The following is a 22260-nucleotide window of genomic DNA, read 5'->3' as shown; positions in this document are numbered from 1 at the left end:
AATACAAAAGACCCTAGTGGAGTCTCTGGCTCTTCTCCCATTTCAAAATTAAAAAAAAAAAAAAATGGTCTGGGGTATTTTTTTAGGAGTTTGTGGGAGGGGCAGGGAGGTGTTGGGGTTTTAAAAAAAATTTAGTTGGTTGATTTGCATTATAGCTATGTTCCTTTGAGTGTTCTTTAATTGACTAGATTTCCATGTGTCAAACGTTTGAGCAGGTCAGAAATGTCCACTGTTCCTTTGTCTACATTCATTTTAGAAAATGAAGATTTGGAATAGATTCGGCCCTTGATACAAGAAGGTGCAGATCACACCCTGCAGCACTAGCAAGGCCTCTGATGCCCCTTGGAAGAGGGTAGCAGAATTAACCCTTGGGAAGGGCTGTTGGTGTTCTCACTGCCCCTCTTCTTTGAGGAGTTCACAGGTCAGGGACAGCTTCAGGGCTACTCGACACTGGAAAGTTAGGTCGACCTAGCTATGTCACTCAGGGGTATGAAAAATTCATTCCCCTGAGAGACATAGGTAGGCTGACCTAAGCCCTGGTATAGACACAGCTAGGTCAATGGAAGAATTCTTCCATCAGCCTGGCTACTGCTTCTTGGAGAGGTGGGTTTACTACAGTGACAGAAAAACCCCTTCCATCGCGGTAATAAATGCTACGGTATAGCACTACGGCAACTGCAGTTCTAACCTAGACATACCGTTAGTTTCTAGGAGCACTCCACCAGAACCCAGCTGGCAGAGACTGTCAAAGGCACGTCCAAATCAGCACATCGCCTGAGAACCTAGCTATACCCACTCCCAGGCCAGTGACACCACTTTATGGGCTGTGCTGGTGTTAGGACCCAGGGACTAGAACCCAAGTCTGCAGAGCCTAGGGCAGCTGATATTCCCACAATGGCACTGGGAGGCCATGCAGAGGCACAGCTAGGGAGCACTGTGGAGAGTAAGTGCTGCAAAAAGCAATGCCCAAGAGACCCAGAATGACTGTACCTTGTGGCCCTCTGACTGGCCAAGTACCCCTACTTAGCTGCAGGGGTTGCCCCAGGAAGTTGTTGGGGCAACCACACAGACTTTGGCCTGCTGGAACACCAGACTTCGCCTCATCTCCTGATCTCCATCTCTGACTCCAGCCTGACTTCAACCCTGATTGCTGCCTCTCAGTTCTAACCTGGTACTATCTCTGATCTCCAGTCTCTGACCCTAGCTTGACTCTGACCCTGACTCTTGTTTATGGGACGTGGCCTTGAGATTGCTCCAACTCCTCCCGCGCGACTCCCATCCCTGGTGGGCAAACCTCAGCTGCGACCACCTATGCCCTTGTCCCTTACAACCGGTTAGCCATGTTCCCCACCGCAACCCAGCAGAGGGCAGGTTACAGCCATTTCATCTGCTCACCTGATGGACTTTCTGAAATCCTATATCCTGATTTTTCCCTGAAAAATCCTAACCAGCCAGGGGGAAATATGGCTACTGCCTTAAGGATGTCACATCAGACAGTTTTCCCCTACAGATGGTCCTCCAAGCTCCCAACAGGTTCCCATGACAATCTTTCTGCTTCCACGCACTCAGAATGGATGAAGCTAGGATACAGCAAGGACTCTCTCTCCTGGGATGATAGGACTTTTAGCCTATTGTACTGCATTGCATTCTGGGGCATCTCAGCCTCAAAGAACCAGATGCAGCTGTAGAATAATCCAGACAAATATTAAAGAGGCCCACCTTGCCTAAGAAAGAGGGAGAAGGCATGTTGCCTGCCAACAGAAAATGCCTGCTGATGGTTGCAGAGAAAGGTAGGAAGGCGGGTCTGGTGTCGGAAAGGGGCAGCGAAGCGGTCCTACCTTCACAAAGAAATCTGCACTGATAGTTTTACTGCATTAGAGTGATCCTTCGAGCCACATGTGTCAACATGTGGCTGTCCTCTGAAAAGTGACTAAAACAGACACTATTATTTTTCAAAGACTTTCAGATTAAGAGTGCTTCATGGACAAGTTAAAAGATGGGTTTTGTAACTGCCACCTCTGGGATCAGCCTGAGTTTGTGCCGAGTTCTTTCCTTCTTGTACAATATCAGCAGTTGTAAAGATTCTGAAGACCATATTCTGCCCTCAGCGACACCTGTGCCGCTCCATTGTAGGCTTGCACAAGTGTAACTGACTGGAGCTTACTGCACAGTTCTGATGATGATGCGCAAGATACAACAGAATGCAGCTCATTGTCTAAACTGCGTTGGCTCTTTGCAGCTAACAGCGGTAAAAAGCAATAAACTTCGTTTTGGCAAAAAGAAAAGGAGGACTTGTGGCACCTTAGAGACCAACCAATTTATCTGAGCATAAGCATCCGATGAAGTGAGCTGTAGCTCACGAAAGCTCATGCTCAAATAAATTGGTTAGTCTCGAAGGTGCCACAAGTACTCCTTTTCTTTTTGCGAATACAGACTAACACGGCTGCTACTCTGAAACCTTAGTTTTGGCACTACAGGAAGTAGATCTGACTCTGAATACACAAGCAACTCTGTTGAGTAAAGAGATACCATTCTTATATATACTTTAAGTATTGCACTTTAAGAGGACTCAGACACTATAGCCTCTATAGAAAATAGATCCCTTATTGTTCTGGACTTGGACCTTTCAGAAAACCCTTTTTAATACCAGAAATGCTATTATATACATTTTTGCAGAAATCCTGACTATCACACAGATGGAGGCAGTATGCTCTCAGTCTCGCCAATGTCTGGGAAAGTTCTACAAGCTGCCAAGGAGTAACAAGGATATTATGCTTAAAGGAGCCCAATTGTTTTCCTTCCCCTGATGTTTGTCATATTACCCAAGACAAAGGAAAGGCTTCAATGTCTGAGAAGCGAGCTCTTCTGCCAGAGAATGTGTAGACAGCCACCCCACACCCAGCCAAACTACATGTTATTGAAGACAATAATCTTGTTTGTTTTGGGACAAAAAGAGTCAGCCCTGAAGCTACTGGGGTAAATATAAGCAGATGAGGCTGCAGACAACTGGAAGCACAAGATAAGATAAAGGTATCTGCCCTCAATTACACTCAGGCAACCCCCACTGATTTCAATTGTTTCAGTCAATGAGATTGCATGGGTGTAACTGAAGGCTGAACTTGGCCTAGAAACTTAAAATATTGAGTTACAACATGCTGATCTAGTCCAGTTTCAGCTCAGATGAGTGGAGGTTACCAAGATATTAAATTGCTGCTCATGTAATTATATTATGAGGTGGTATCTGCAAGCTGAGCTCCTGGTATGCATATAATTGCCTGTGCCCATGATAGTCAGTACTCACTCACTGCGCATGGGCAAGCATTACACATACACACTGGGCAAGGTATTGACTGCCTTGGCTGCACGTGCTAATTTTAGTTTGTGAGCCTGCTTCTGTGGGTGCCGTTAGTTGCAAGCACAAAACCAGAGGGGCTAGAGCTGAAAGCTTGGCCCAGGGCATGGCTACATATTTAGAAAAGATAGCATTTAGCACTCCCTGCCCTCCCTCCCCCATCTTCTTCCCCACCCCAGTCGTCTCTCTCACACACAGACTGGGTCACATTTTCAAGAAGGTGGTCTCTTTTCTGAGCCTGCAAAACTTGTGCCCAGCCATTCACTTGAGGGATACCAACTGACTGAGCGCAAAATCTGAGTGCAAACTGTACCTGCAGAAAGGTACATAGGTACCATAGCAATATTGGGAACTTTTTGTTACACTTCTAAGCTGTGTCATTCACTAGGTCTTGCCTGGTGCAATTTCTCAGATATCCCCTCTACAAAGTCTGAAGAATGAGGTAGCTGCAGAGCACAATGCTTTCCTCATCCTCTACCAGCTCTGGTCCCATCAACTATTCCATTACCCTCGTCTTGTGGTCTAAGTCTCGAGTTGCTTCAGTTCAGGCATATCAGTTCTTGCCAGATTAAAGAAACGCCAACATATGAGCCTGGACGACCCAGGTTGTAGCTAAAGACAATAAAACTAGTCAGATTTAAAAACAATTAAAATGCCTTTTGCTTTGGTTTTTGTTGTGCGTGTCTAATCAGTAAGAGAGACTATACATTACAGAAGTGTTCCACTCCTAGCATAGCATAAAGCAGACTGAAGCATGGAATTGGTCGGTCTGCTTCACAAGATACAATGCTATAGCCTATGCTACTGCTTTCTAACACAATAACCCTATCTATAAAAAGTATCCTGGCAACTCTAATGCTTTGGCACCACATAATGCTTTGTTTGCTTGTGAGCGACATATAACTTGTAAGCAACATCTGCCCCTGCGTAGATGATGCAGTCGGAGACAGACCGGCCCGGCCAAAGGCTTTTTGCTGGTATAGTAATGTCGGGGGGTGATTTTTTTGGCAACTAGCAAAAGCCCGAGTGTAGATGCAGTTATACCAGGATAACTGAGATTACACTTGGGGAACCTGTACAGTATATGCTGGAAGAAGCACTTTTTTTGCTGGTATAAACTGCATCTACACTGGGAGGGTTTGCCTGATAGCTACACGAACAAACCTTTTGTAGTTTAGAGTAGGCCTAAGGCAAAATAGGCTTTTACTGCTGCTCTGCTTAGCTTCTGCAAAGAATCTGCATCACACTCACAATATGCACTTCTCTAAGAACAAATGTATTTACATTCAGACAGAGAGTTAGCAAGACCATCTGCAACGCAGCCATCTGGTGGCTCCCAATAACATTACACCAGTGATTGAAGAGAGGTGATTAGCACGAGCTAACTTGGCATCACTTTTAAGTAAAGATAAGAAAGTGATCATTCATGAGGAGCAAGAAAAATTAGAATCCCATACACATGGACAGGTAGAAAATGAATATGCACATGAATATGAATCACCAACGTAATTAACATTAAGAAAAGGAGTACTTGTGGCACCTTAGAGACTAACCAATTTATTTGAGCATAAGCTTTCGTGAGCTACAGCTCACTTCATTGGATGCATTCACTGTATTTTCCACTGAATGCATCCGATGAAGTGAGCTATAGCTCACAAAAGCTCATGCTCAAATAAATTGATTAGTCTCTAAGGTGCCACAAGTACTCCTTTTCTTTTTGCGAATACAGACTAACATGGCTGCTACTCTGAAACCTGTAATTAACATTGTTCAAGATAATCCCAGTCACACCCTAACAAGGAGTGAGTCAGACTGTGCTCTGGCTCCTGAGGCGCTACTATCCAGTGAGCCCTAGCCTCTAGATACAGATGGACATGCTGTGAAATGGAAGTGCTCAGGCTGTTGATAACCACCCATTCTAGGGCCCTGGGCCCCAGTTCAGCTGTGGATCCCTAGTCAGCATAGCACTGAAGTGTGTGTTTACATTTAGGAATGTGCTTAAAGGGAGATTTTCAAAGGCACAAACTGACTTGCGGTGAGAGCTGGGTGCCTAACTGCCTTTTGTGACATTCACAATCTTCCCTATTGGTTTAATGTGGGGCTTGAGCATGTGCTTAAAGTTAAGCATAAGCTTAGTTCTTTGCTGACTCAGGATGGACTTAATCACTCTAAGTGCTTTGCTGAACTGGGATCTTGATGAGAACCAGCGTAAAATGTAAATTTGTTAACCTAGTGAGAATGCCCCCGTGTGAACTGTTGGAGAACCCTCATTTTAATGAGGTGCCATGTGGAGAATGCAGAGACAATGAAGCACTCATGTGAGGGCTTCCGCTTGTCCACACATCCAAGAACAGGGCTAAGATAAAATATTCACAAGTGGGCAGATTTTCAAAACGCTCAGTACAGAGCAACTCCCCTTTGCTCTCAATAGGAGCAGTTGGGTGCTGAGCACTTTTGAAAGGGTAGGCATAGGTGTTAAAGGAAAGAGGCACTCATTAGTGAACATGTATAACTATTTATTTTTCAGGCTGTTTGCACAGGGAAACAGCAAACAGGTAGATCTATTTGGCTGATTTCTCCAGAACTTTCTCCAGCTTGTCTCCTTCCAACCTAGGCCCACAATGTAATTAGTCCTGGTCTTTCATTCTTGTTTCTGACCTTCATTTATGTAACGCTGGATCTTTCCAATCATTCCAACCTCTTCTCTATACTGTCCTGTCCATTTTATGGACACCTGGCATTTTAAATAGTTTTACATGATATTCTAGCAATTCACATTCACACAGAGTGTTGTCTGATCTCAAGACAGCATTACATAAGCACACGATAAAATCTCCAGAGATTCCTCTTTTACCTGCTGGTTGAACAGCGTAATCCAGAGTTTCAAAATGAAGTGACATGCTATGAAACTGTTGCGATATATTTCACAATTTTTATCATCATTTTCTCATTGTTTATAATAACCTATTGGAACTGAAATCTTCCCAGACAGAATGATCTTCCCCAATCAGCACCCATCCACTGGAGTGGACTTGTTTGTTTTGGGAGGTGGACTTCAGAAAGGGCAGCATTAAAAGGATTTAGTCTGAAAGAAAAGTCAAAATCAAAATATAAACTTGAACATGTTTTACACAATAAATCAAGCTGAATTTTGTGAGGGTGGTGCACTCGAAGGTGTGTTCCTTTCCAGTGACACTCAGCCCAAAGGCTCTTGTGCAGGCTCTGCACTGGGCTGAATTTCACCAACAGAGTTCAAAAGCATTTTCATGAGAGAGACCATATAAAATACTATGTATATGCAACATAAGTTGACCTAGGAGGCAAGAGCTGGGTTTGCTGCCTTTTAGTGAAGCAAGAAGAGAAATGTAACATTGTCATAGCACTTTGTCTTCCAACCTAGACAATCACTTTTATTCCATGAATACCAGATCCTTCTCTGTTATAATCTAGGACATTGGTAGATAAAATTCCTACCCACAACAAGCCATGCTTTCTGCCACTGAATTGAGGGAGATGCAAAACCAATGCCCAGCACAATTGAAGTACTGGTTGTCCACATGCCATTGATTTCAAACACTTGCAATTCTTCACCAACATGTTTCCCTTGCCATTAAGGCAGCACGCAGGAGTTACAACTCTCCAGGAAGATCTCATTTACCACTTGGTGCCAGCATGCTCATGTTTTATCTTTCCCTTATGAACTACAGGCACTCGGATGTGGGTGTGTTGCCCAAGACGTCCTTAGCCGAGGGGCCATGGGCGGGACTGTAACAGTAGCCGTTGGATTTGCAATGGCAGTCACCATGGCAGTGTATGTATCCGGGGGCGTGTCTGGTAAGTCTTTTTTTTTTTTTTTTTGTGAAGCATGCATACCACAGCTTTCACAGATTTATATATAGTCTAGTTTCATGGTATTCTTATCAGATACACATTTAGCAACTTCAGGTTGCTGTCTGCACCATTATAGCAGAGCATAGATCAGATCTTCCATTAACCCCATCCCTCCCCACACTTTCCTTTTTCAGTATTTAATAAATTCAGCCACCAGTTTCCATTCTGGACCTAAACACATAACACTAAGGCCCCTCAGAAACCTGGTACTTACAGTAAGTGCTTTGCACCAGGTCAGAAAACAGCCAAGCCACTGCCCTGAGGTTTCCTCAACAGAGAGGGCTCCCTGGATAGCACAGGAGCCATGTTAGGGTAATGGCCAGGAAAAGCTGCTAGAGTCTAGCCATGCCCAGCTACTACAATGATTCCCAGCTGGGCACAAGTTAGAGTGACCCTGAAGTTGCTCTAACTTGTACCACTAGCCAGCCCTACGATCAGGGATGTATAAAGGTGACATACAGATACCTTTCCCATCCCCTTCCCCATGTCTGCAGCACAGGGAGCCGAGCCAGACTACAGATCTAGGTCTCACGTCAGTAAAGTGTCTACCTCCTCCTCCCACCCCCAAGATTTGTAAAATAATGTCAGTTTGGTCACTTTTAAGAATCAGGCATGACAGAAATCAATAAAATAATAATTCTCTTCTTGTACTGAGAGACTTTCCCTTTGTTTCGCTGTCTACCTTTGAGGTAACTCAGTACAGTACCAACATGCAGCACATTTATACCTTCCCATTCAGCTCTGACCAAATTGATCCTGGGAGCGTTTGTATACCTGCTTTCAGCTCGAGTGTTTATTCTGAGTTAGCTCTCGCCCCTAAAAGGGAAGCTTGGATTTTTTGTCTATAAGCAAAATTAATTGCCAGTGAAGAGGAGACTGCCATGGTTAAAGTTAAAGGGTTCCCTTGCCCTCTAGTTTCGGTTGAGGAAACTGTGACCACTGATAAAGAGGGGCAGTTCAGCCTAGCAATAAGCATGTAAATCTAGTTGCCTTGGAAGGAATTGCTGTGGCTGTTTGTTTTCTCCTCTCTAGTGTGTTTTTACGCAGACAATACATTGAGATAACTGACTGAGAGGATGTTTCTAGGTTCATACCAAGAAGTGGTTCAGTGTATTGTGAAACAGCCAGATCTCATTACCTCCACTCAGACAGATAAGTCAATAGTACCACACCAGCTTAATTTGATAGTACAATATGTCGGAATGCTGTTCTAATCTGAGCAAGGATTAACTACGGCTGTTCCTTGTGATGTGGATAGGGTTCAGTTAGGTCTTCCAATGCAGCACTATGAAAATAATCTGGAAAGCACATCTCACTTTTTGTACCTTTAAAGGATATTCATCTGAATCTGTCTAAAATATATGGGGCTCGACTGTGGCAAGGTTGCAAAGCTTTTTCTTTGAGAAGGGATTCTGCATGCAGCAAACTTTCTCTAGGAAAGACCAGATGTGTCAATAGGATGCGACAACCCAACATCTAATGATTTGTATATGTAGTAGAATATCTGCCTCCACATAGCCTCATTAATAAACCCTATGGCTCACTGGAATCCTGTATTCCCATGGCTAAGTGCTGCTGACATCCTTCGCATTGGTACTTTAGGAAATTCTAACTCCCTGTATCATATGGTTAAAGGTCTGGATAATCTGAGCTTTCTTCTAGATGCCATTTTAAGGGAATTTCCCTTTTCCCCACCATTCTGGGGCTGTCCACATCCCTGTCAATGCCCTGAGAATTCCCCTCCCCACACTTTTTCCTCATTTCACTGTTGATGCTTCCCCATCCTTCTGGCTGAATTAGAATGGAAATTACACTTTCCAAAGCCTGTCAATGCTGTTATTTCGTCATTTGAAGGAGCAGCAAGTGGCTCAAAGACCAAGAATCTTGAGTCTCCCAAGTCAGTGGTAAATCCACCCAGTAGACTAGCCCATTGCAGATCTAATTTTATCAGCCATTTCTAATGAGCTCCTTTTCCAGGTTATAAGCATCTCCCCTGCATGTACTCGCTAAGAACAGGTGGGGGATTGTTGAAAGAAAATAAAATTCTTCCTTTCAGATAGAGTAAGGAAAAAGAAAGAAAAGACAAGAACATATGAAATTCCACATGAAGGATTGTTAAGTTCCAATCCATCTATTAGCTCTATGATGAAGAATTGGAAGAATTCATTCCAGATTGATGCCACTAGGTGACAGTTTTGGAAAGGATACAAGGGACGTCTTTATCCTACTTGTTATCTGTGTTTATCTGTTCACATGTCATAGGTGCTTATGTTTCACAAGAAGATAACACAGTGCAAGTAAACATGGAAATAGGAGAGAGACACCCTTTCTCCATTGCTATCCTTTGACAAAGGTCACTTTCTTATATACATATTATCAAAGACAATGGCCATCATTTTTCTTACCTCAATATATCCCTGAATGTGGCTTTACCTGGAAGTTACCACATGGCATGTTCTACATTGTAGCAAAATCCAAATTCATCATATTTATATTTTAGATATCTTGAAGTCTACTTATTACAGTAACTAGAAATATGCATTTCTTAAGAATCTACTGCACATCCAGCAATAATGAGGTTTACAAAGGCATTCAACACTTTTCCCCAATGCGGATGAAAAGGTGTTGAGGGAAGTGGATAATACATGACATAACAAACAACATGATTCAGATGTTGATAATGAAGTTGTTACAGTAAACTCAGCTACTGGAGAAATCTCGTCCTTCCTAAATATCTAGGTACTTACATGGTCCCTGTCACAAATGCATCTGAGCATTTCCGAAATATTTAAAAATAGATCCCTCTGCGTCCACAGGGTCACCCCAGCAGCCCCCTGACCACACGCCCTCCTGAACTCAGCATACGAGTGTGGTGAGGGTCAAGAGTGTGTCTATTCACTGGTGATCCCTAGATTCCAGATAGCCTCTAGCCAGCACACCTGAGCAGTCTGAGGTGATTTTACTTAATGCCAGGGAAGGCTCAGTTCCCATCCAGCCCCAGGATCAAAGAGGGCAGCATAAAGATGACTTAATGCCACCTTCTCCTGGGTGCAGCTCAGATGTAGCCCAGAATCCAGATCAAGATTAGCAGCATGACCAAGTCAACATTACTTCTTAATCTTAATAAATGCTTGGGAAACAGAATGAACAGTCAATAACATTCCAATGAGACGCCCTCCCCACAAATACTGAGAAGAGTGAGCGGTAGCAAAATAACCCCATTGCCGAGCAAACCTAGGCACATAGTCTAGTGTTCAAAAGTGCTCACATTTTTACAAACACTCCACCTCCTCCTATTTCTCTGTGTTGTCTATATTATCGGTATTATTTTGTGATTTATTTTTCAGGTGGTCACATAAACCCAGCTGTTTCATTAGCCATGTGTGCAACTGGAAGGTTGAAATGGACCAAATTACCTTTTTATATATTAGCACAATTCCTGGGAGCATTTGTTGGAGCAGCCGCTGTCTTTGGGATTTATTATGGTGAGTATATAGTAGACACACCTATAGGACTTGCTAGAAGTAAGGAAATCTCTGAGACCCTAATGCTTCGATGAGTTCCAAGCAGGCACAGAGGTCTGCCACACACAGTTCATTGTGGGACTGGGGCCTATGTCACAAAAGAGAAAGGAAGAACTAAGGGGGAAGGCTCTGACCTCCCAAGTGTTCGACAACACTTACATTTCAGAAAACAGAAAAAGTTCTGAAATGTAGGAAAAATGACTCATTCTTGGGAAATTAGATACTCTAAGAACATGTATTTCTCACAAAGACTTTTACTTATTTAATTCTTAGCATGTATATAGGGCTCCTCCTCCTCCAAGGACTTTAGAAATATTAAAGGACAGATCCAACAGCCCTTATGTGAGTAACACCAACGGTGTTCAGTGAGACTTCAGAGTGGGAGATGAAGTCCCGCCTGACTAAATCTCATACCACCTCTTTGAGCTAGGTATTAACCCTATTTTATAGATGGAAACTGAGGCAGAGGGGTTAAGTGGTCACATATTAGAGGCAAGACTAGAATGCAGGAATTTCTGACTCCCCACTCTGTCTGGGCCATATTGTGGTATGATAGAAAAATAAAATGTCAGATTGGATATTTATAGGCTTCCCTGGCTAGATAAATCCTCCAGGATTAGGTCATTTCTTTAACCTCTGATTTTTGTTTAAAAGGACTCACGCCATGCTTCTGTGGTCCCATCCTTAATTCTGTTGATCTCTGTGGGTGTTTTTATTTCATTAATGCTCTTTTTCTTTGTTTTCTGCTACTGTCTCCTAGAATCTAGGATTACAGGAATTCTCTTTTCTCCCATTTCCCTAGGCCCTGTACTATCTCTCTCCTTTAGTCCTCATTCAATCCCTACATCCATATATGCACCTCCCATTATACTATTGCTTGTAATTCCTGAAGCCAGGTAAACTCTTCCAAAGCACCAAAGTGACTTAGGAGCCCAAGTCTCATTTTAAAAAGTGATTTAGGCACTTATGTGCTTTTTATCATTTTACCCCACATCACTTGCCTGTGCTATTTTCTTTCACCACCAATGATGTCCCAGGGAGAGATGATACTTCACACAACAGAATTCTGTGATAATTTGACTGATGTACATATGGAATTTTTAAAGATATACAGAATTAAACAAAAGTAGGGCACAGTTAAAAAGTTTTCTTTTCCCTTTTTATTAGTAGATAGTTGTGATGGAACCATCCACCAATGAGAAGGAGGGAGCCCGAGGGGGGAAAACTAGTCAAGAGCTAACCCAAAAGCCATTCACAGTTAAACTAATCTCAACTCCACACAAACCTAAAACAGAGAAAACAACCATGGGGTGTAGATGGCAGAGGTTTTTTTCTTTAGCTTGGCCTTTTATTTCAAAAAGTAGAAACCTGGGCACTCTTACCTCTGAGAAGTTTCTAAAACCATTTTGGGTCTCCCCGGCTCTAGCCAAAGCCAGCAATACTTACCAGTGACCTCCATTATGATATAGGTGAGACTATTTCTATGCTCACATAGCATCACTTGAAGGCAGGAGTGTGGCACAGAAAGCAATGCTCAGTTTCTTCTCATTGTTTGTTTTTCATGGGTGCTTGGTGCTGGTGATCCCTTCCTTAGAATCACAGAATATCAGGGTTGGAAGGGACCTCAGGAGGTCATCTAGTCCAATCCCCTGTTCAAAGCAGGACCAATCCACAACTAAATCATCCCAACCAGGGCTTTGTCAAGCCTGACCTTAAAAACTTCAAAGGAAGAAGATTCCACCACCTCCCTAGGTAATGCATTCTAGTGCTTCACCACCCTCCCAGTGAAAAAGTTTTTCCTAATATCCAACCTAAACCTCCCTCACTGCAACTTGAGACCATTACTCCTCGTTCTGTCATCTGCTACCACTGAGAACAGTCTAAATCCATCCTCTTTGGAACCCCCTTTCAGGTAGTTGAAAGCAGCTATCAAATCCCCCCTCATTCTTCTCTTCCGCAGACTGAACAATCCCAGTTCCCTCAGCCTCTCCTCATAAGTCATGTGTTCCAGTCCCCTAATCATTTTTGTTGCCCTCTGCTGGACGTTTTCCAATTTTTCCACACCCTTCTTGTAGTGTGGGGCCCAAAACTGGACACAGTACTCCAGATGAGGCCTCACCAATGTCGAACAGAGGGGAACGATCATGTCCCTCAATCTGCTGGCAATGCCCCTACTTATACATCCCAAAATACCATTGGCCTTCTTGGCAACAAGGGCACACTGTTGACTCATATCCAGCTTCTCGTCCACTGTAACCCCTAGGTCCTTTTCTGCAGAACTGCTGCCTAGCCATTTGGTCCCTAGTCTGTAGTGGTGCATGGGATTCTTCCGTCCTACGTTCAGGACTCTGCACTTGTCCTTATTGATTTCTTTTGGCCCAATCCTCTAATTTGTCTAGGGCCCTCTGTATCCTATCCCTACCCTCCAGCGTATCTACCTCTCCTCCCAGTTTAGTGTCATTTACAAGCTTGCTGAGGGTGCAATCTACGCCATCCTCCAGATCATTAATGAAGATATTGAACAAAACCGGCCCCAGGACTGACCCTTGGAGCACTCCACTTGATACCGGCTGCCAACTAGACATGGAGCCATTGGTCACTACCCGTTGAGCCAGACAATCTAGCCAACTTTCTAACCACCTTATCATCCATTCATCCAGCCCATACTTCTTTAACTTGCTGGCAAGAATACTGTGGGAGACTGTGTCAAAAGCTTTGCTAAAGTCAAGGAATAACATGTCCACTGCTTTCCGCTCATCCACAGAGCCAGTTATCTCATCATAGAAGGCAATTAGATTAGTCAGGCATGACTTGCCCTTGGTGAATCCATGCTGATTGTTTCTGATCACTTTCCTCTCGTCTAAGTGCTTCAGAATTGATTCCTTGAGGACCTGCTCCATGATTTTTCCAGGGACTGAGGTGATGCTGACTGGCCTGTAGTTCCCTGGATCCTCCTCCTTCCCTTTTTTAAAGATGGGCACTACATTAGCCTTTTTCCAGTTGTCCGGGACCTCTCCCGATCGCCATGAGTTTTCAAAAGGTAATGGCCAATGGCTCTGCAATCACTTCTTCCTGGTCAGGCAGGGTGCCAAGGTGGCAACTTGTTTTTAGATAGTTAACACGCTACAAACTCACAGACAGAAAGTTATGAATCTCCCGCCCCACCACATGGGCAGTGGAGGGTGGCAGACTGGCTGAAGCAAAAGGAAGGTGGAGCAAGGGAACTATTCAGGCAGGTTTCCATGGCCTTGGAGCCCAGCCCAAGTTTGACCCAGTTCTAGTAAGAGCTCATTCCAGGTTAGGATCCAGGCAGAAAATCTGGAAAGCTGGATCTTTAGGACCAGAATTTTGTTACCTCAAATTTTATAAGTCAAATTACAGAAAGCTTTACATTAAAATACCTTATTTTGATACATATAATGGATTCCTCATTTCTTTCGGTCCTAATGAGTTTTCCCCACAACACCATACTACAGCTGTAGTGTAACAATAAGATATTCCCTTCTCAGCCAAGATTTTCAAAACTGAGGGGTGTTTTGGATGTCTGACTTGAGACACCTTAAAGGGACCTGACTTTCACAGGGTGGGTGCTTAGCACATGGTGATAATCAGGTCCCTAAAAGGTGTCTCAGGTTTAGCACCCAAGAATCGATCACAAGTCACTTTAAAAAAATCTTGGCCATCATGAAGACCAATGCTAGAAGTGGTAATACTTTACGTACAGATAAAAAGATAAGAGAGAACTAACCGTGTTCTGTCTGCTATTTAAAAGAAAAAGTACGTTGGATGACTAGGAAAATGAGAGAGCCATTTATTTTAGGCTTTAGCCCTTCTTTTAGGAGGGACTATAATTTGGGAAAGGAATGCAACTCTGAAGACATTGGTTAACACTAAATTAGATAGAGAAATTAAGAGTAATAAGGCACCAACTCCCATGCCACCAAGCAGGGCCTTCCAGGGAGCTGAGCTCTTTGGCTGGGGAATGGCCACATCTGAGAGAAGTGACTCCCTTTTCCAGGCTGGCAGATGTTCAGGTATCAGAAAAGTTGGTTGAAGTAAAGCCCTCACACAGAGCAGGGAATGCAAGCTCTTTTGGGGCCAGAGATGTCTCAGGAGCGTTCCTTCACCCCAGCAAGGGACTGTATAACATAATGTAATGAAAAAAGTAATGTGGCATTATTCCCTGGCTGCTGGTAACCTGAATGGTTTTACAACAGTAAAATCAGAATGCTGCTGAAATCGGATATCTGAAGATGTTATGTAAAGTCTAGAAACATTTTGCAGAACAATATAAATGTTTTCAAGACCAGGAAACTTTCCCAAGCACTGTTTGGGGCAGCAATCAGAAAGAAAGAACACATGAGCCTGGATTTGAAAGATGGAACGTAAGAGACAAGAGGTGCACTGCAGTGCCTGAATGCACAGGAGCAGAAATGAGACACTGTGGCGGTGGTTTTATCATTCCTCAGCCATAAATAAAACAGGATTCAATAGTTTCCAAATGAGAATGTGATGTGCAATTCCCACTGTATGTAATGTTGATAAGTAAGCATAACCAGGCAATGGATATGTTTTCTGTAGATGCATTCATGAACTACAGTGGTGGAGAGCTTATAGTTACAGGATCTAATGCAACCGCACATATTTTTGCAACCTATCCAGCTCCACATCTGTCCCTGATAAGTGGATTTGCAGATCAAGTAAGTACACAGAGAAAAACAAAAAAACCTAGTCTTGTTACATTTGTTGTCTTGATTGTAGAAACAAAATGTTGAAAAACATAAAATTGGCCAATAAAAAAACCCAACGATTAAAATTCTAACAACTGTGGCCAAGTTTATCATTTTGGTCACTCCTTGTTATGCATTATAGTAATGACAAGATATGACCATTTGCAGAGAGAAAATTTCATTCAGATTGCAATAGGGTGACCAGATGCCCCCATTTTATAGAGACAGGCCCAATTTTGGGGTCTTTTTCTTATATAGGTTCCTATTACCCGCCACCCCGTCCCGATTTTTCACATTTGCTGTCTGGTCACCCTAGATTGCTAGCAAAACTCTTTAAAATTGCTCTTTCCAGCTGTGAGAGCCATGTTAAAACCCAGGTAACAGCTATTCTTATCCACACAGTCTTTGGAATTCTTCTACTATTTTATGTTTGTCAGTGTATTGAGCCAGATCCTCAGCTGATGCAAATCAGCACTGCTCCCCTGTCTCCAGGGGAGTACACCAATTTATACCTGCTGGGGTTCTGGCCCATTTGGTACATGTATGTTATCCCTTGCTAAATAGCAGTTTACCCCTAGAACCACAGTCATTTATTTCTTACCTTTAACTCCCTCATATATGCCTCTTCACCCCACTCCGCACAAATTTTTGATGATTAAAGAAAAATTGAGAGGATCCACCAGAGCTATCAAAAGAATGGAAATTCCATTTGGTGAAGGATTTTGAAATTTTCAAAACATGGCTTCATTTCAAATCTGAACAAACCCTGAACATTCCAAAATTCTGTGCAAAAGAATTTTTTAAAAAAATTGTAGTGTATTGATCAATATTTTGGAACAAAGTAAATTTTTATTTTATATTAAATACATGACATACCAAAAAATTTCAAAATGAAAAGTCATTTCAAAGCAAATAATAAATAAATAAATAAATAATTCTTTCCAAAAATGTCAACATTGGATGTTTTGACACTGTCAGAACTCTCCCACCCCTCCACCCACACAGGTTTTTCTCCAAAATAAAATTTGGGGACATTGCCCAATTTTCCAAAGTATTTTGATTTTGTCAGAACTGTCTTTTCTCACAGAAAACTGTTTTGTCAAAGTTTTTCCATGCAGCTCTATTAAAAATTATGTCATAAATCATATGCACAAAGGGCCCAAATTAAGATTGTACAGGCAATGAAAATTCTGGCATTTCCTAACTTTTGAAAACTTTTGAGTGCTTAACTTAGTAAACATATTGTTCTTTAAATGTAGGTTTTGGATGTAATACCAGAATAAAGGTTCTCTCACTCTCTTTTTTTAAACTGTAAATTTAGGGGAGTAAGCTGTATCTGCATAAGTCACCTTTATACTGGTATATAAAATTTACCAAATTAGGAGTTGTACTAATTTAATGATATCAGTAAAAAATATCACACTCTTAACCAAAATAGCTAAATTACTACAAAAACCTGATCGTAGATGAGTCCTCAGACACTGGGGGACATCTCTCTTTCTCTCTCTCTCTCCTGCTCCACTTGTTCAGGCTTGTAAACAAATCTTGCCACTTCCTTCTCTACATTTCTAAGATTTGTCCTTTGCTTTCTGTTTAGACAGTCTCATCCTTTGTGTCTATGTACACACACACACTTTACATAAAGTTAACTAGAATCAAGCAGAGCTACTTGTGACTGTATGAAGTACTCAGTGGGTGGGAAAGGTGATTTTTCTTCTTCAGAAGCATCCTAGACAGCAAGAAAAGCAACCCTGGATACATTTCCAGGTAAGCACACTGGGCTGACTAATGGAAGTTTTGCCTGTACAGAGTCTGCAGGATTAAGCCCATCATCAGCAAATGGTTCTGTAGCAACATTTTTAATATGCATGGATGTTGTGTTTAAATAGTCACTTTGACTGACTATCAAAATGTGCAACAGGGACTGCTGAGCAAAGCAGAAATATGAAGCAATTAGTTTTGTGCAGGCAAAATCATTGCATAAAGGAATGTGATCTACCAGGTACCAGCAGCCTCAGTTTACATTGCATTTCTCTGCTTGCATTTTTCAGTATTTTTTTATCTATTATTGCTCGGGCACCTTTCTATTATGTGTTTGCAAATGATGAACATTTGGGTGGAGTTGGATTTTTTTTATTTTGGATGCTTACTGCTAATAAGGGACAAACCAGACCGTATTCCTATCACCTTGAACTATAGGGACAGTGGGATCACAACTGGGCTGCTCTGTCCTCTCTCCGTAGTGGAATGAATCTGATCATCAAATCCAAACTTCACCAAATTTGGGGGAAGTTCAGATTCTGATCCAGAAGGCCCCCTCTTTATTTAGAGTTTATATATATATTTATTCAATATATTTTCTTTTCATTGGACAGGTGATGTCAACAGCTCTTCTTGTTCTGATTGTCTTTGCTATTTTTGACACCAAAAATATGGGCGTACCAAAGGGCTTGGAACCAATTGCAGTTGGACTTCTTATCCTTCTGCTCACTTGTTCTTTGGGAATGAACAGTGGCTGTGCCATGAACCCAGCGAGGGACCTAAGTCCAAGGATTTTCACAGCTATAGCAGGATGGGGTTTTGAAGTATTCACGTAAGTAATTCTTGCATCAGTGGGATGTGAATATATCCCTGTTAAGTGTTCTGCTGAATGATTAAGACCCTGATCAAGCCTGGTACTTCAGCACATACCATACTCACCTGCATATGAAATAATCCCAGTGAAGTCTATTCATGTACTTGAAGTTTGACATGTGATAAAGTACCTTGCCTTAATGAGGATTTTCGGCACATCTAGAAAATAAAACTTGCATTTCCTCAAAGACCAGGTACAGTTTCAGACAGACTCTCCTAAAATAGTATGGGGTCTCAGATAACACTGCAAATAGCATAAAGGAAATGCTTTCTTCTCTCACGACAGTTTTCATAAAGAACAAAAACTGCTGTAGAGAGTCAGCAATTAGTACAGTGATAGGTGCACTAAAAGCCATAGCTAGATCAGACAAGGTGGGTGAGGTAATGTCTTTCATTGGACCAACTTCTGGGGGTGAAAGAGACAAGTCTCCGAGCTTACACAGCGCTCTTCTTCAGGTCTGGGAAAGGTAAGAAGAACTCTGTGTAAGCTCGGAAGCTTGTCTCTTTCACAGAAGTTGGTCCAATAACAGATATTATCTCTCCTACCTTGGCTCTCTAATATCCTGGGACCAACCTGGCAGCAATAATGCTGAAAACAACATAAACAGATCAGGCTGATTTGGACTGTTATTTGAAAGTTGAATGCATGTAATTGCAGAAATATGAAAAATCTAAAGGCCTGATTTTTAGGCTGTGTGATGCCTCCGTAGTTTTCATGTTTCAGCATGCACTCTCAAATCCCTGGTTTGTACACACTGAGCTGGCTAGGCACACAGTTAGCCATGTGCACATACCAAAAGCAAAGCTCACCTGTAACCAGTTGTATCCAGATGCCTCTTTTGTACATACACAAACAGCACTGTTTTCAAATCTTTCTTCAGGAGCAGGCTCCTCTGGTTGGTTAGTTTTGTATTGCTAATTATTTACAGGTAGGCATCCCAAGTACTCACCACAACTGCTTAAAGCCCCTAGATATCTACAGGATAAATATCCAGAGCACCTAATAGTCCATACAAAGACATTTAATACTACTACACAGCTCTTACGTAGCAAGTTTTTCTATCCATAGATCTCAAAATATTTATAAAAAGAGGCCAGTATCATTACCCCATTTTCCAGACAGGGAAACGGAGGCACAGAGTGCCTGTGAAATGACTTGCCCAGGGTCACGCAACAGGCCAGTGGCAGAGCTGGGAATAGATTCCAGGTCTCCTGAGTTCCAGGCCAGTGCTCTATCCACTGGACAATACTGCCTTCTAAAAAATGGAGCACATGCAATGTAAGATTTCATATCCGGGAAAAAAAATTTCATTATAAATAGGCAATTTTGCTGGAGAAGGTTGGGAAGCCTTGTCATACAGTAATCTAATCATAGACTCCCTAGGAACTCCCCTCTCCTCATATGAGGTGTCATACACATTTATATTTTAAAATCTACAGGAAAACTATGCTCAGAAGAAAATGCATTCGTTACCTGTTTCAGATCATTTCTGCTAGTGTTGCTTGGGATTTATAGTCAGGTGGGAAATATATCCACACTGAAAAGATCATATTGAGCATTTAAAAGGGAGAGCACAGAATGTCTGGCAGCAGATCTTTGAAACCACAAGAAAAAATAATCTGAGCAGTCTTAGAGACATATAAATTAAGTAGGACATCTTCCTCTCTGTCCTCATTTACCCTACAGCTGTAACTGGGGAACCAGTTACAACATGCTTGTTCCCTTACCCATTTACAACATAGTTCCAAGTTGGAGTACAGAAAGTTACATAGAGTGTTACATAACTGGGCTAAAACTTAGGTACAGTATGTTGGTTGCAGAATACAGATAAGGTCTTGAATATGCTGAAGTTTGAATAATATTGTAAGCAGGTCAGTGGCAGGATTTCTATAATCATTGTGGACAGATTTGGTTTTGCCTAACCCATGTTAGAAATGTGTTGTCAAACCATTCTGTATACTTCAGAGGGGGACAGAGAGGGTTGTCTGTAGTACAGTTTGGATAACTTACTCAGACAAGTAGGTCCTATTGAAGTCTACTGTCTCAACAGAAAGCCAAAGTTTTCAAGTTTATCCGTCTGAACAGGGCAATAATGCTTAACAGCCATGCTTAAACATGGTTTCCACTAACAGTTCTGGTTACAGTGGGGGGGAGGGGGCAGAGATTCAGATACAAATGCTCAACCTTGCAGTTGATTAGCTGGCAGGTTAACAAAATGTGAAGAGGTGATGAGCGACATTGCTACAGATGAGTATTTTGCTACAATATCTGAAACTATCTAGCAGCAGTGGAATTTTCCCCCCCTGTGTTTATCATACCTTCCTTTTTAACCAGGGCCCACGATGATTCCGAAAGGCTAGGTAAGCACGCAGTGTTTCCTTTAGAGATGTTAGCATTTCACTGACTAGCAGACTGAAAGTTCTGTATGAGCTGTGCAGCCAGTACTGTTCCTTTCAATATTACATCTGCAGTGTATTTAGACTCCCCTGAAACTGCCTCTGAATTCCTTTAGAGAGACAAGGTGGGTGAGGCAATGTCTTTTATTGGATCAACTTCTGTTGGAGAGAGAGACAAGCTTTCAAGCCACCCAGTGCCCTCTTCAGATCAGAATTCCTTTGTGTTGGGTTTTTTTTTTTTTAAGTTATATTGTGTAGTAATAGTGCCCTCTGGTGGCTAGCTGCAAGAGATCAGTCCTAATATTTCCATACTGAAGCTTCAGGGATTTATCATCTATCAACTTCTCCTATTTAAAGGTTATAGGTAGCACTCAGATATCTACTGCCTACACACATCTCTGTTGACATGTCTGGTTTGAATGATGCAATTACCAAACAGCATTAACTAAAACCAGTTCTGTTCTGGAGAAGTCCAGAGGAACTACATAAGGCAGTGGTTCCCAAACTTGTTCCGCCACTTGTGCGGGGAAAGCCCCTGGCGGGCCGGGCCGGTTTGTTTACCTGCTCCGTCCACAGGTTTGGCCGATCGCAGCTCCTAGTGGCCGCGGTTCATTGCTCCAGGCCAATGGGAGCTGCTGGAAGCGGCGCGGGCCAAAGGATGTACTGGCCTCCGCTTCCAGCAGATTTTCTGCTTTGCCCAGTTTTGGGTGTAGCAAAGTGTGGAGCTATTACTGAGCTAATTACAGCTCCCCAAAGGACCATGAACCAGCTGGAGATGACCAGAGTGCAGTGTATTTCAGCCACTCCTGCTCCTCACCTATACCATGCTCCCTGAGCCAGAGGCTGCAGAAAAGAAAGCATAGGCATCAGCTTTGTCAGCTCTGCATCCACTGTGTTCTCTTTTGCCCTGAGCTGCAGCAGAGGTAACTACCTGCAAGCTCCCTTAGTCTTCAGTTGCATGAATAAAGTGGACAGAATGTGTCCCTTTAGTAGTAATGGTAGAGAAAATACTTTATCATCACAAAGACATAATTGGATGATTTCCTTCTGACCTGGCAGCACAGCTGTATGCTGGGCAATAGGAGAACTAAATGTGCATCAATGGAGCTAAGGGATGTCACAGAGTACTTGTCTCTGTTTCAGTGGAGGATGACAGAAGGTAATGGCAACTCACAACTCAAGCATGTCCTGATCTCCATTTAGTTTTGGCATCAGCTCCAGGGCAACTGCTCTTGCACCCTCCTAGCAGGAGGGAAAATGCCAGAACTTCAGTTATCCAGTGCAAGTAAGGGCCATAATTTAGAGAAGATAAAATAGAGAGCACCAGGGTCCCATCTTCAATGGCTTTGTTTGGAACAGCGACATGCACACACATGCAAGACACAGTTGGAGTTTTGCATGTGTAGATCAACGGCACAACGACTACTGAGTACACCTTGTCACAGCAATCCAGAGCCCAGACGGCCATTCAAGTCTGAGCAATGAATGGAGCCAAAACTCAGTGGGACAATGTCAAGGACTATTTTGTACCCTCTAGCAAGATCTTAATAACTCCAAAGGAGGAACTCCAGACTATGGCATAAAGACTGAGTAAAGGAAGAATAATTTCATGAAATGGACATTGTGAAGACTGCAACAAATACCACTGTACTTGTACTGTGGCTAAACATAAATTCACTTCCACATAAAATTATGCTGTCATGCACTGAGCAATTATTTATATAATTTTAAA

General features: G+C 42.5%; 1 protein-coding gene across 2 annotated transcripts in view; it reads left to right on the top strand.

The window, feature by feature from the left end:
• AQP9 (aquaporin 9) overlaps nt 1-22260 on the top strand; it is a 35938-nt gene that overhangs the window by 11093 nt on the left and 2585 nt on the right. For both annotated transcript variants that reach the window (XM_048867808.2, XM_048867809.2), the window contains exons 2-5: nt 7060-7186; nt 10591-10728; nt 15349-15467; nt 17873-18090. In XM_048867808.2, the coding sequence (XP_048723765.1) occupies nt 7060-7186; nt 10591-10728; nt 15349-15467; nt 17873-18090 (602 nt within the window). The remainder of the gene's footprint in view (nt 1-7059; nt 7187-10590; nt 10729-15348; nt 15468-17872; nt 18091-22260) is intronic.

The sequence above is a fragment of the Caretta caretta genome, chromosome 10, assembly GCF_965140235.1.
Source record: "Caretta caretta isolate rCarCar2 chromosome 10, rCarCar1.hap1, whole genome shotgun sequence".
NCBI classification, from domain to species: domain Eukaryota; kingdom Metazoa; phylum Chordata; order Testudines; family Cheloniidae; genus Caretta; species Caretta caretta.
The sequence above is the reverse complement of the archived record's forward strand: the minus strand, read 5'-3'. Positions and strand labels throughout refer to the sequence as shown.